The sequence below is a fragment of the Neoarius graeffei genome, chromosome 17, assembly GCF_027579695.1.
Source record: "Neoarius graeffei isolate fNeoGra1 chromosome 17, fNeoGra1.pri, whole genome shotgun sequence".
Taxonomy (NCBI): domain Eukaryota; kingdom Metazoa; phylum Chordata; class Actinopteri; order Siluriformes; family Ariidae; genus Neoarius; species Neoarius graeffei.
The window spans coordinates 61139820-61155538 of NC_083585.1; the positions used below are offsets into that span (position 1 = coordinate 61139820).

A 15719-nucleotide genomic window follows, 5' to 3' on the forward strand; every position below is an offset into this window, starting at 1 on the left:
GCTCTCCTTCATTGTCTGTCTCTGTTGTTGCTCTCCCCTCCTCTGTCTGTCTGTTGTTGCTCTCCTTCATTGTCTGTCTCTGTTGTTGCTCTCCCCTCCTCTGTCTGTCTGTTGTTGCTCTCCTTCATTGTCTGTCTCTGTTGTTGCTCTCCTTCATTGTCTGTCTGTTGTTGCTCTCCTTCATTGTCTGTCTCTGTTGTTGCTCTCCTTCATTGTCTGTCTGTTGTTGCTCTCCTTCATTGTCTGTCTCTGTTGTTGCTCTTCTTCATTGTCTGTCTGTTGTTGCTCTCCTTCATTGTCTGTCTGTTGTTGCTCTCCTTCATTGTCTGTCTCTGTTGTTGCTCTCCTTCATTGTCTGTCTCTGTTGTTGCTCTCCTTCATTGTCTGTCTCTGTTGTTGCTCTCCCCTCCTCTGTCTGTCTGTTGTTGCTCTCCTTCATTGTCTGTCTCTGTTGTTGCTCTCCCCTCCTCTGTCTGTCTGTTGTTGCTCTCCTTCATTGTCTGTCTCTGTTGTTGCTCTCCCCTCCTCTGTCTGTCTGTTGTTGCTCTCCTTCATTGTCTGTCTCTGTTGTTGCTCTCCTTCATTGTCTGTCTCTGTTGTTGCTCTTCTTCATTGTCTGTCTGTTGTTGCTCTCCTTCATTGTCTGTCTGTTGTTGTCGTCTGTCTCTGTTGCTCACTTCAGTTGTTGTTTATGGCATCAGAACACTCCTGATCTGCCCATGCTTTAGCATAAAAAAACAACAATAATTTCTAATTGAGATAAATGTGTCAAGTAATCCTGAGATTGAAATAATGTCACACAGCCCTATAAGGACAATTGATTTAAAATTGCCCAAATGCAGCAACAGTGGGTGTTTTCACACACACTGGTCTGAACATTTTCATTTTTCAGCTAGTGCACACGTTTCTTTTCACTCTGATCCAAATGCCAAACCACTGACAGGGCGTCATGTTACCATGATGCCATGTTACCATGACAACTGAAAAACACGTGCTCTTAAAGTCTCGCATTTTACTGTCTTCACACCACACCACAGCTCCGATTTCCCAAGCTGAAAAAAAAAAAAGCACCCCCAGGTCCGATGCTACTAGTACCTAGCCATCGAACCACCTAACTCATCTCTGTGTGCGCGTGTCACTGACACACATAGACTGACGGACGGGCTGACGCTACCCCCCACCCCCACTGATCACTCTGACAGATCGATCTACCACTACTGTTGTAAACAAAAGAAAAACAAAGTCCTGCACTCAGCACCTTACCCATTTTGGCCCTTTTTTGGAACATGGCGCCAATATTTTGGGACAAAGTAGCAGCAGATTTCTTGCGTTTTCTGTCTTTATCTTCTTTTATAGAGGGCTACTGCGTGACGTCACCGTACCGCGAGATTGTGCTAGGGCGCCATATTGGAAGACCAAGTACATGCATACATACATACAATATAAAACAAAGTACGAGCGAGAGTAAAGTGACACGATGGCTGATAATTCTGGTTATGTGAGTACATTACCAGCTGCAGAAAGGGCACGGTATGTGGAGAAACTGGCTGTGATTGATGGGTTTGACCCATATGATAAGACTCGGGGCAAGGGAGAGTGGATTTTTTTATTTCATAATTTATTTTAATTTACTACTTATCTGTTTTTATTTATATATATTTGAATTATTTGGACATGGGGAAAAACTATATTTAAAATCCAAAGAGGGATGGAGGGAGGAAAATTAAAACAAAAGAAAGAAATGAAATATAGAGTAGAGTATATTTGATAAAATTAAGGATGTTTTTATTCAGTAAACATTTTTAAAAAATGTTCTACAACACTCTAGCCTAGTGACTTACCAGTAACAAAATAGACTTGAAGTATTCAGATCCGCTCTGCATAAAGCAGCTAAATCCTCTCTCTGTCTCCCGGCAGAAAGCTCCTTGGTTTGCTTGTGTCTTAATCACAGCTGGTATTCTGTAGAAAGACTTCTTTTCACCTTTCCCATCAGCTTTGTTAGAACCCTAACACAGCACAAAAGTTTACCATTGTAGGTTTTTGATGAACCAAATGCCTCGTGGGTTCACATACCACACGCTGCCGTTATTTCCCCCTAATCACGAGTTTGTTGGTCTTCCAATATGGCGCAGGGTTTGTTTACTTCCGGTTTCGGGTGACGTCAGTGAAAGGGGTCTAATGGGGGCATTACCGTCACCCACTGGATTGGGGTGTAAAGCAGTCTGAACAAAACGTGTAAACATAAACATAGGAGAAATGAACCCGTTTTTCTAACTCGTCCTCACTTAGTCTACTTTTCTTTTTTGATTAGTCTGGATTTGATATTGTAAATTTAAATGTGAATCAATGTATATTCATCAGACATGAACAAATGAATAAATCTTGAGTAATCTTGAGGGGCGTGTGTGTCCGGGGGGGGAATCGAACGAACCCTCCGATCCCCCCTGGCTACGGGCCACTTCGTGTTAACTTAGACAACCTTTATTGTCATTCAGTATGCAACAAGTCTACACCGAACAAAATTTTGTTGCAATTTGGCTCAACACAGAAATAAATATGAAGTGTATTGTATTAAATTATGCAGCAGCAAAAATATTATAAAGTGCAATCGTGTAAAGTGACCTGTGGAATTTGGAATGTCTCATCTCATCTCATTATCTCTAGCCGCTTTATCCTTCTACAGGGTCGCAGGCAAGCTGGAGCCTATCCCAGCTGACTACGGGTGAAAGGCGGGGTACACCCTGGACAAGCCGCCAGGTCATCACAGGGCTGACACATAGACACAGACAACCATTCACACTCACATTCACACCTACGGTCAATTTAGAGTCACCAGTTAACCTAACCTGCATGTCTTTGGACTGTGGGGGAAACTGGAGCACCCGAAGGAAACCCACGCGGACACGGGGAGAACATGCAAACTCCACACAGAAAGGCCCTCGCCGGCCATGGGGCTCGAACCCAGACCTTCTTGCTGTGAGGCGACAGTGCTAACCACTACACCACCGTGCCGCCCGAATTTGGAATGTTCAAGTTTTAAATAGAAGTTTTGAGTTTGGATCAGAGAGAACTGAAAAGTCTCAACTTCCTTTTCAAAATAAAATCCCCTTATACATTTTTTTTTCCCTCTTAACAAAAGTCCCTGGTTAACTTAACCTGGCAGCACACCTCTCACTTGAGCTCCTGCTTCAGGAACCCAAGGAGGTCACATCTCTCTTCACATGAGACTGCCGGATCTTCTTCTTACTGCTCCTCAGTTGGAATCAGGATGAAGAGACTCCTGACATCGCTGTGGAGAACTGTGGCTGGGATCATGTTGGAGGGCTTCTTCAAGGTGCTCCTGCCCACGCTTTCCTCCTAGGATGGTTTCTTAAATCATAACAGGGTAGCTTGGAAAAGTTCCGATCTTGACATCCCTCATGACTCCTTCCTTGTCTGGGTTGGTGCTGACCACTCTGCCTAACCTGAACTGACCTCATAAGGCATTCTGATCAGCAAGCCAGACTATATCTCCTTCAGTGACATTTCTCTCTTTTGTGTGCCATTTGTGTCTGACAAAGAGGTTTGGGCCTGCCAATTGACACCACTTCCTCCCAAACTTGTTCACCTCTGACTGGATTATTCTCAGCCTTCTGGAGGGGTAACCCTTGAACTGGAAATTTCCTGGGTCTTCTCTCAGACATACCTATCCCAACAAGGGAGTGTTTGGTGTCACGTACTCCACACACTCTTCCTGACTTTGTGCTCTAGCATCTATAGGCCTTTCATTTGCCAGATTCACTGCCATGTACACAAAAGTCTGGAATTCTCCCCAAGTGAAGATACCATTACCACCCAAGTTCTGGAGAGCTCTCTTCACAATACGCACTGCCGCTTCAGCTGCTCCATTTCTATGAGGCGAGTCTACAGGATATATCTTCCAGGACCACTTTGTGCCATGCTTGGTAACGACCTCCTCTACCCCTGACCTTTCCAGGTGCTCCAGGAAATGATAGAGGTCTTAAAGAGCAGGTTTGGCCTCAACAAAGTTTGTGCCAAGGTCAGACCATAGCTTGCTGGGGTGTCCTCTCAGTGAGGTAAACCTCTGATAGGTCAGCAGAAATCCTTCTGCTGACATGTCATTGACAATATCAGCATGAATGGCTCTGGATGCCATGCAATGGAAAACAATCCCCCACACTTTGAGTCTCACTCTCTTCTTCACGTCATCTTTTACTTCATCAGGCCCAAACAGGTCCATAGCGGTGAACTCAAATGGAGCTGGTGATTCAATCCACTCAGGTGGTAGGTCGCTCATTACCTGTTGACAGCACTTTGCCCTCGCTTTTCTGCAAGTTACGCAGCTGTCCACAACCTTTTTGGCTTTCTTTCTTGCTTTAACTATCCAGGCCTTTCTTCTCATTCTCAAAAGTGTTCCTGCCACACCCTCATGATTCACACTGTGGGCCTTTCATGCCAGCAATGTACAGTGGTGCTTGAAAGTTTGTGAACCTTTAGAATTTTCTATATTTCTGCATAACTGTGACCTAAAACATCAGATTTTCACACAAGTCCTAAAAGTAGACAAAGAAAACCCAGTTAAACAAATGAGACAAAAAATATTATACTTGGTCATTTATTTATTGGGGAAAATGATCCAATATTACATATCTGTGAGTGGCAAAAGTATGCGAACCTTTGCTTTCAGTATCTGGTGTGACCCCCTTGTGCAGCAATAACTGCAACTAAACGTTTCCGGTAACTGTTGATCAGTCCTGCACACTGGCTTGGAGGAATTTTACCCCATTCATCCATACAGAGCAGTGTCAACTCTGGGATGTTGGTGGGTTTCCTCACATGAACTGCTCGCTTCAGGTCCTTCCACAACATTTCCATTGGATTAAGATCAGGACTTTGACTTGGCCATTCCAAAACATTAACTTTATTCTTCTTTAACCATTCTTTGGTAGAACAACTTGTGTGCTTAGGGCCGTTGTCTTGCTGCATGACCCACCTTCTCTTGAGATTCAGTTCATGGACAGATGTCCTTTGGAATTCGCTGGTGTAATTCAGAAATTATTGTTCCATCAATGATGACAAGCCGTCCTGGCCCAGATGCAGCAAAACAGGCCCAAACCATGATACTACCACCACCATGTTTCACAGATGGAATAAGGTTCTTATGCTGGAATGCAGTGTTTTTCCTTTCTCCAAACATAATGCTTTTCATTTAAACCAAAAAGTTCTATTTTGGTCTCATCCGTCCACAAAACATTTTTCTAATAGCCTTCTGGCTTGTCCACATGATCTTTAGCAAACTGCAGACGAGCAGCAATGTTCATTTTGGAGAGCAGTGGCTTTCTCCTTGCAACCCTGCCATGCACACCATTGTTGTTCAGTGTTCTCCTAATGGTGGACTCATGAACATTAACCAATGTGAGAGAGGCCTTCAGTTGCTTAGACGTTACCCTGGGGTCCTTTGTGACCTTGCTGACTATTACACACCTTGCTCTTGGAGTGATCTTTGTTGGTCGACCACTCCTGGGGAGGGTAACAATGGTCTTGAATTTGCTCCATTTGTACACAATCTGTCTGACTGTGGATTGGTGGAGTCCAAACTCTTTAGAGATGGTTTTGTAACGTTTTCCAGCCTGATGAGCATCAACAATGCTTTTTCTGAGGTCCTCAGAAATCTCCTTTGCTCATGCCATGATACACTTCCACAAACATGTTTTGTGATCAGACTTTGATAGATCCCTGTTCTTTAAATAAAACAGGGTGCCCACTCACACCTGATTGTCATCCCATTGATTGAAAACACCTGACTCTAATTTCACCTTCAAATTAATTGCAAATCCTAGAGGTTCACTTACTTTTGCCACTCACAGATATGTAATATTGGATCATTTTCCTCAATAAATAAATGCTCAAGCATAATATTTTTGTCTCATTTGTTTAACTGGGTTCTCTTTATCTGCTTTTAGGACTTGTGTGAAAATCTGATGATGTTTTAGGTCATATTTATGCAGAAATATAGAAAATTCTAAAGGGTTCACAAACTTTCAAGCACCACTGTAGAAATCCATGCTTCCTGAGAGAAAATGGGCACTAATGATTTGTCTTCACTGAAGGCCTGGAGTCTGCCTCCACAAAGAAGAAGCCCATCATCTTTGTCCCTAACTACCACTAATCAGTCCACAGTAGTGTCAGAAAATGTCACGTTTTCTTGAGCTGCCAGGCAGAGGACTCTGAAGGCATACTCACGGTTTTCACCATTAAGCACAAGTGCTTTAGGTTCTTTTTTTGAGGATGATGCCTCCCACTTTGATTGCTTTGTGGTGTGGGAATTCAGGCCTAACCAGTTGTCAGTGGCCCATCTTATCCAAGCAATGACGCCAACCAGCCTGGACAAGCTGCTGAACCTCTTCACATCCAGAAGTTTTTTTTTTTTTACAGATGAGCTAGAGGGTGTTCTCCTCAATGATACTTCACCCTGTCTCATTCCTGGACCAGCACCGACTGCATCACGACAGACACCCAGGTGAGTTGGGTCAACATCATTTTTGTCCTCAGCATCTTCAGCTCTGGGGTACTCTTGTGAGGTGGCCCCTTGGCACCACCTCACTTGACCTCTTGTCACCACAGTGGAAAATGCCTTCCTCTGTATCTTATTGATGCTATTCCTGCACTGCAAAAAATTGAAAACTGAATTTGAGGAGAAAATTATTTAATACTAGTGAAATTATCTTGCTGCATGGACAGATATTTTTACTTGATAAGACATCTTATAATAAGTTGGTTGCAATCTAGAACTAGGTTTAATAATCTCAGAATTGGTGTCTTGTGTTGTTCTAATAGAAAATACGATATTGTTTCAACTATTTTCAAGATATTTTCACTTGCTAAGATATAATTTTTTGCAGTGTGACGTTAGTTACAACTTCCTCAACTGACTTTATTGGCCATTCCTCCAATGGCCACTTCAAAAACTCTGGTCCATTTTGCCAAGCCTCCTGCAGATCCTTCAGACTAGCTCGCCTTGTGATGGTGTCAGCAATGTTGGTGCCGCCTGGAATCCACCACCAATCTGTAACTGGTCTGGCCTTCTGGATCTCTCCTATTCGGTTGGCAAAGAAGGTTTGGTAACCATAGCTGTCTCGCTGAATAGCTATCAACTAGGTGAAACCAGCACTCTATTTCCATCTGGCTGTGCTTCTCTAGATATTTTCTCAGTCTGGCTGCAAACACAGCACGACATACCTCAGCTTTGACAGTGTCTCCCTTCTGGTCCAGTGGCATCAGCTGGACCTTAGAGTCCAACAGTCTGATGTCTACACCTTGCTCTGTTTCCCACCTGAGGTACAGAACAGACTTGTCACTCCCATCTGAGAGGGTAACAGCCCAAGGCTTTCCCTTCCAGCCTGGTGGTGTTAAGCTTCTATGGAACTTGATTTGTCCCAGCTGTGCATACTCTTCAAACAGCCTGATGGCCTCCTCTCCGAGGCCCATCGAGAGTGGCTTGTCCCAGGTGTTTTGGGCCATATTTCCACTCCCTGTCTCCTGGAATGCTTTCCTAATGAGTATAGTACCTTTCTGCTTAACTAGTGTGACCAGTCCAATTCCTGCTAACAAATGAGAACTGAAAAGTCTTAACTTGCTTTTCAAAATAAAAGCCCCTTATAGATTTTTTTTCCTTTTAACAAAAGTCCCTGGTTAACTTAATCTGGCAGCACACTTATTCACTGTGAAAGATCAATCATCCAAGTATCAGCATGGCCCTGTATGTTCAAAGGCGACAAGGATTATGACAGTATGGATCTCACAGATTGAAGGCTTCCCTGACTCAAGAGTGTGACTCAGAAAGACAGCCAGTTCCCCAGACAAAAAAATCATCCGAAAGATCAGTTACTTTCTGTAATAGGTGCATTGCATCACATCTGCCTCATTAGATCTGCAAGACATGAAGTGGTGGTCACCTAAGCTCACTCTTCACAAAGCATTACTATTGCTGGGGTACCTTGCTAGTTGTTAAAATGCCCTACACTTGCATTGTTTTGGGCTGTTCGAATCGAACAAACAGTGAGACTGATAAAAGTTTCTTCCAGGTTCCCCATGAAATGATAAAAAGGGTGAAAGAACAAAGGATTTTACCAAAAGATGATGAGAAAGGTGACTCTTGAACCTTTCCCTGTGATCAAAGGGAGCAGAGTTGAAGAACACTTGAGTTTGTAGTGATCACTTTGTGAAAGGTTTGTAAATTCCTCTGATTAATTTGTTTGGATTCACAAATGACTTTTCATGCCTTTTTCCATTATTTCGTGATGTTTTGAAGTTCAGAAGACACTTTAGTTAGTCCTCAGATGTGTTTTTGTTTACTGTTTGATTGTGGTCACCAAATTGTAAACTAACACATATATAATATGCATAATGCCCAGGGGTCTTTTAAAGGGGTTTCTGTGGATCTTTGTGAATGATTTACCCAGAAGAGAAGAGCAGGGAGGACTGAGAATCAAGCAGCTGTGCTTTGTTTACCCCCGATACTAAAACTTGTAGCTTCCTGGCAACCATTGCAAAGACGCAGACAAAAAGCCCAAAATGCCTCCTTACCTGGGTATAAATGATCCAGGATTTATCTTGTAGTGTCCTGATCCCCAGATCTTTAACCCAGCCACATATAAAAAAGTTGTTCACCAATATGCTCTTCCAGGTTTTCATCTGTGTATCCATGTAGAACGATGTCTGCAGCACCAGGTAGTCTAAGATGTTGGGTAACTCAGCGGATGGATAATTTGCCAACTCATAGGAAAAATCCTTTTTTGTTGTGTAAGGATGTATCCCATTGCAAAGAGCAACTTTCTGAAGGTATCTTGACCGTGCATTGGCCTCTAAACTGCAAAAATAGTTGGAGATGTTTTCATTAGCTCTTCATCTAACGGCAGCCAAATCGGCTTGTCTGACCACCACTTCATTCACCGGAAATGGAGTAAACTTGCAAGCAAAAGTCACGTGACTGAATATGACCTATTGAACTGTACTGGAGAGGTTCTGGAGGTGACAGTACCTTACCATCTAATGATCAAGCCTGAGGTGACAGAAGCACTGTGAAACCTTCTTGGATGGACCACAGCAAGGGGATGACTTCCTCCTCTCGCTGGCAGTGGAAACTGGATGAAATCAGTATGGCTGCCAGTATGACTTCTCTGAGTGTGGGGAAGGTCCTACTGATTTTTATATGGTAGGAATAAAGCTCATGAGTCTGTAAATTTGAGACATGCTTTTGTGGGATCAGGATATAAACTTCAGTAGTGGTGGATGGGTGATGAACAAAGAGGGGTGAGATGAGGGAATCGAGGTGAATAATCGGAAGATGTAGATAAGGGAAGTTGGGAAGAAGTGGAGAAACAAAGACAAAAAGCTACCATTGTTTAGAAAAAAGGCAGGGATTCCAGAGAGCAATGAAGAGAAGAGCTGTGAGAGAGCCAGCGAGTGACTGTGAGAGATAGCGAGAGTGTCTGTGATCCTTGGAAGACAGCACACTGATGATTCAGACAAAGATAGCATCTCCAGTTGTTCACAGAAGGGGAGAGAGTGGTGTCTGTAATACTTCAGTGGGAAAGAGAGAGCATCTGTGATGGCTCAGAGGGAAAGAAAAGATGTCTTCTCCTTTCTCTCCATGGGACAGAGGAGGAGGAGAGAGTGTGCATGATGTTTCAGATGCAGGGACAGACCATCTGGAATGCTTCAGAGCAGGGATGCACTGATACCAGTAAAGGTATTACACATCAGCCTGATGAAATGCTTGTTTGTTCATATTTGTAAAAGATGCCTTAACATCCAATACCACGTGATACTGTGAGACGTAAGGCTTCTTTGTTGACAAAATAAGATTCAGCAAGACTTAACAAAGTGACCTCTTCTTCTTTTGCTTTTTTGGACCACTTTACATACAGTCAGTTATATTAGCTACATTCTTCATGACAGTTTGGGGAAAAACACTTTAATAATTTGCAATTAATTATTATTTGTTAATATTGACACACTGAGCTTTTGATGCAGAAATAATGTAATATATTTTATTTGGTCTCAGAATGAGTTAAAGGAGGAGCAGATGAAATCCCAGCAGAGGATCCAGGAGAAGCAGAAGAAGGTGCAGAAGCTGAAACAGACTGTGGACACTATTAAGGTGAGGAGTGAAAACACACACACACACACACACACACACACACACACACACACACACACACACCTATACACAACAAGAGCTAAAACTGTGGGGCTGCACCTATGAAGTCAATACTGCACGGTACAATGCAGTGTCCCTTGGCGAGAAGGTCCCATTACTCAACAACCCAGCAAGGCTGAGACAGTCGCAGGAGCAGACTCATTGCATGTTCCGGACATGGTGCCGAGTTGACTGCCAAAACCGCAGGTAGCATGATGAAGAAGAAGAAGAACAACTTCATTCATCACACACTTGTGAAATTCCTCTCTGCATTTAACCCAGCTGAAGCAGTGAACACACATATACATGAGCAATGAGCACACACACATACCCAGAGCAGTGGGCAGCCATGCTAACAGCACCCAGGGAGCAGTTGGGAGTTCGGTGCCTTGCTCAAGGGCACCTCAGCCCAGGCTGTCCCATATTAACCTAACCGCATGTCTTTGGACTGTGGGGGAAACCGGAGCAGCCGGAGGACACCCACGCAGACACCATGCAAACTCCATACAGAAAGGCCTTTCAGAATGATGGCCTTTGGCTTGCAATGCCCTTTGTCAGGTCTTGTTTTTAGTCCTGCAGGGTGGCATGCTGTCAGTAAACCCGCCGAAACTGTCCAAACTACAAACATGGACTACACTTCCCATAACTCACAGCACCCTCTGTCTCCCGACTATGGAGCACTTGCATGTGACGTCACATCCGATCCAGATTGTAAACAGACGCCACCTTGTCGGTCAAACGCCATAACTCACAGCACCCTCTGTCTCCCGACTATGGAGCACTTGCAGGTGACGTCACATCCGATCCAAATTGTAAACAGACGCCACCTTGTCGGTCAAACGCCATATTTCTGCCTTCTACTTCTACTTCTGCTTCTACTTCTACCTTTTCTTCTGGAAAACCCTACTATATACAATTCTACTACAACGTCAACTCCACTGAAAATCAATAAAACATAAGACGAGTGGAATCCTGTGTCCGAGTCCTTCCCTTTCAAGTGTGGGAAACCCATGATACTCACATACACTTGACAGTAGGCTCCCACGGGACCCTGACAGGCGTGCAAAATGGATTGCTGCTATCAGGTATACCATATATACAGTAATAGTGATAGACTACAAGCTCTCCCTACCTGTGCACGTTTTTTATGTTTTTTGTGTGTATTTTTGCGTGTTGTTCATCTGTACCGGACTTCAATATCCACTACAACTGTATGGACTTACTGGACATTGGTTTCCAGCAGAAAATGACGGTTTGTAGCGATTTCCATCGCATGCACAACATTCCGGACGAGATAGCGAGACCAGCGGGGTCTCAATACTTAAGTGACTTACCTGTCCAATGAGGATTGTTATTTTCTTGTTTACAAGATGCCACATCTGAGGGGGGCTGACAAATCCTGAATTTCTGTAAAGATAACTGTCCAGAGATTTATAAGCACGCAGTGCTTCACCACTGAACAGCGAGGGAAAGTTAATGAGGTAATTATACACATCTGGGTATTCCGCTGGCAGTTCAATATCCACTGACACGGTCGTGAAAACTACGTCTGGTAATTGATAAGGGTCACTAATCTGTAGGTCGTTTATTTTAGACATATATCTAGTTATCTGTTCATTAGAAAAATGAGCCGTGTAGTCCGTCGGTTGAAATTGATCCATTTTGTACACGAGTGCAGCAATATTCAGCTGTGTTTTTTACCGACAAGATGGCGGCTGTTTACATTCCAGTCACGTGACTGCAAGAGGTCTATTGAACCCAGCTGTCTCTCATCATTCCAATTAGTCCCCCTGCCTTTATAAACCTCTGTCTCACACCACTCCAGTGCGAAGTATCATTCTGCCCAAGCCTTGTTGTTTCCTGACTGAATCTCATCTGACTCTTGCTTCCCTTTTTTTCCATTTACGCTCTTTGTCTATTCCCTGTTACGCTGTTTGCCAATCGCCTGACCCTTGCAGCTTCTATGACTCTGTTTCTCATCTCATGTTTTGGGTCTGACACTGTCTGCTCCTCATCCCTCTTCTGCGAATACATCCATAAGTGCCTGCACCATGACACATGCCACCCTCACCAGTGAGTACTGGTGGGGGAGCCGGGTTTAGATGCCGACCGCTCATCCATGCGGCAGGTCATACTGGGTTACATGTTACCAGGAACAGGCACCAATCAAAGACCATGCCTGACCTGACATCTCACACACACACACACACACACACACACACACACATACACACACACACACAATAAAGAAGCACAATAAAGTCTCTCTCTCTCTCTCTCTCTCTCTCTGCACATGCAGAGCTGAGGAGTGAGCATGGCATGTAGAGCACATGAGAGCGGTTGGCATTTTGTAGCTTTTTTTTGGTATTTAATGCTTTTTTTCTGTGTATATCACTCCCTCCATGAAATAAGCGACGCTGGTTCTTTATATAGATGGATTTATTTCTCTCTTCATTCCAATTCACCGTCAATAATCCACCGTTGAACTCTCTGGCTGCATACAACACAGGGGGAATGAGTCTTGAACAAAAAAAACCCTCAAAATCAAAATAGGAATGTGGCAGCGGGGGCGTGGTCAAGCGTCAGTCTGTGACCGGAGGGTGGAGTCAGGGAAGGTAAGTGGCAGAATCACTGCAACTGATGTTGGTTAATCTGTGTTTGTGTGTCTTCCCCAGTGACCGCGCCCTATATGAGGAGAGAGAGAGAGCAGAGGAGGTAGTCTCTCTCCCTGAACCAGACGATGTGTGTGTGTGTGTGTCTGGAAGAGAGAAAATATTGCGTCTGAAAAGAGCAATAAAAGAGTTTGTGGAACTTAATTCTGGCCTGCCGTCTTTCTGTGCTCCACTCACATGAACTGTTGCAGTGGTGCCGAAACCCGGGATCGAGCACAGGAAAAAGAACAGCCCCATGGAGCCCTCCACCTTTGCGGACCTGGTCCATGCCCTCGCCACGGACCAGCAGAGCCAGCACCAGGTGCTAGTCACCCTCCGAAAGGAGCAGGAGCACCGGTTCGAGGCCCTGGTGCTGGCGCAGCAAGAAGACCGACAGGCGTTCCGGCACCTCCTCGCGTCGGCGGGGTCCACCACCTCCACCGCCGCGGGCCCTTCTCCCCTCACCCTCACTAAGATGGGCCCGCATTATGACCCTGAAGCCTTCATCACGCTCTTTGAGCAGGCAGCAGAGGCCTTGGGCTGGCCGGTGGAACGGCGCGCCTCCTCCCCCTGCTAATGGGCAAGGCGCAGCTGGCCGCGCTACAGCTCCCTGCTGACCACCGGCTGGTCTACGCGGACCTTCGCCGGGCCGTTCTCCAGCGGGTGGGGCGCACCCCTGAACAACAGCGCCAGTGCTTCCGCACTCTGCGTCTGGAGGAAGTCGGCCGGCTGTTTGTGTTTGGCCAGCAGCTCCAGGACGCCTGCCGGCGGTAGCTGAGGGCCGACAACTGCGACGCTGAGGGAATCCTCCACCTGGTGGCGCTGGAGCAGTTCATCGCCCGACTTCCAGAAGGAGCAGCAGAGTGGGTCCAGTGCCATCGCCCGGCGTCGCTGGATCAGGCCATCGAGCTGGCGGAGGACCATCTGGCAGCTGTTCCAACGGCAGGACAGCGTGTCTCCTCTTCTCCCCTCTCTTCTCTCTCTTTCCCCCTTCTGTTTCTCGTCCTCACCCCAGTCCCCCACCGTGGAGGCGGGGGCCGGCTCCACCCCAGCCGGCCCGCCACACCCACGGTGCCCTACCGTTTCCTGCTTCCATGTCTGTGTCTCCCCCCCCTCAGGTGAGTGAGCCCCAGAGCGCCGGTGCAGAGAGGAAGCCCGGGCCGGTTTGCTGGCTCTGTGGGGAGCCGGGCCACCTCCAACAGCAGTGCTCGGCGATGGAAGTGGGCGCGGTGGTTCGGATCCCCGATGCGCCAGGAGCCGCCCTCGATCGGGCCGGAGCATATCGCAGACCGGTGAGTATCCAAGGGGATACATATCAGGCTTTGTGCAAACCCTTGTTGTTTGCAGTGCGAGAGGTCCCCCAAGCCTCCACGGGGTTCTCCCCGTTCGAATTGTTATATGGGCGTAAGCCACACGGCATTCTAGATGTGCTGCGAGAAAATTGGGAGGAGGGACCTTCACCCAGTAAAAATCAAATTCAATACGTTATGGACCTGCGCGCAAAACTCCACACACTCACCCACCTAACCCAGGAGAATTTGCAGCAGGCCCAAGAACGGCAAACCCGCCTGTACAACAGGGGTACATGCCTTAGGGAGTTCGCACCGGGAGATAAAGTTCTCGTACTGTTGCCCACATCGAGCTCCAAATTAATCGCCAAGTGGCAAGGACCCTTTGAGGTCACACGGCGAGTCGGGGATGTTGACTACGTGATGAAGCGAACGGACAGGGGTGGGGTGCTACAGGTTTACCACCTCAATTTTCTCAAACTCTGAAATGAGGAGGTCCCTGTGGTGTTGGTGTCGGTGGTTCCGGAGAAGGTGGAGCTGGGGCCGGAGGTTCAAAAAGGAACATTGGCATCGCGTACCTCTCCGGTCCCCTGTGGAGACCACCTCTCCCCGACCAAACTCACGGAGGTCGCCCAGTTGCAGACCGAGTTTTCGGATGTGTTCTTGCCCCTGCCCGGCTGCACCGACCTCAAAGAGCACCACATTGAGACGCCCCCGGGGGTGGTAGTGTGCAGCCGCCCTTACAGGTTACCCGAACACAAGAAAAAAGTGGTTCAGGAAGAACTCGAGGCCATGCTCGAAATGGGCATCATCGAGGAGTCCCACAGTGACTAGAACAGCCCGGTGGTCTTGGTACCCAAGGCCGACGGGTCGGTCCGGTTCTGTGTAGACTATAGAAAAGTCAACGCGGTGTCTAAATTCGATGCGTACCCAATGCCTCGTATTGATGAGTTGCTCGATCGACTAGGCACGGCTCGCTTTTACTCGACACTGGATTTGACAAAGGGTTATTGGCAGATCCCCTTGACTCCATTATCCCGAGAAAAAACGGCCTTTTCCACACCGTTCGGCTTACACCAGTTTGTCACACTTCCTTTTGGGCTGTTTGGGGCACCCGCTACGTTCCAGCAGCTTATGGATAGGGTCCTCTGCCCCCATGCCACCTACACGGCCGCATACCTCGACGACATTATTATTTATAGTAATGACTGGCCGGGGCATTTCCAACACCTGAGGGACGTCCTGAGGTCGCTGAGGTGAGCGGGTCTCACAGCCAACCCGAAGAAGTGTGCGATTGGGCGGGTGGAAGTACGGTATCTGGGCTTCCACTTGGGCAATGGGCAGGTGCATCCCCAAATCAATAAGACAGCAGCGATTGCGGCCTGCCCGAGGCCCAAGACCAAAAAGGGGGTGAGACAGTTCCTGGGGCTGGCTGGCTACTATCATAGGTTTATACCTAATTATTCGGACGTCACCAGCCCGCTGACTGATCTCACTAAAAAGGGAGCACCAGATCCGGTCCAGTGGATGGAGCAATGTCAGCGGGCTTTCTCTGAGGTGAAGGCTGCACTGTGCGGG

The 15719-nt window shown here is 46.5% G+C and overlaps 1 protein-coding gene across 2 annotated transcripts in view; it reads left to right on the forward strand.

Annotated features, from left to right (window-relative positions):
- LOC132864374 (E3 ubiquitin/ISG15 ligase TRIM25-like) overlaps positions 1 to 15719 on the forward strand; it is a 76153-nt gene that overhangs the window by 4515 nt on the left and 55919 nt on the right. For both annotated transcript variants that reach the window (XM_060897794.1, XM_060897795.1), the window contains exon 2: positions 10067 to 10162. In XM_060897794.1, the coding sequence (XP_060753777.1) occupies positions 10067 to 10162 (96 nt within the window). The remainder of the gene's footprint in view (positions 1 to 10066; positions 10163 to 15719) is intronic.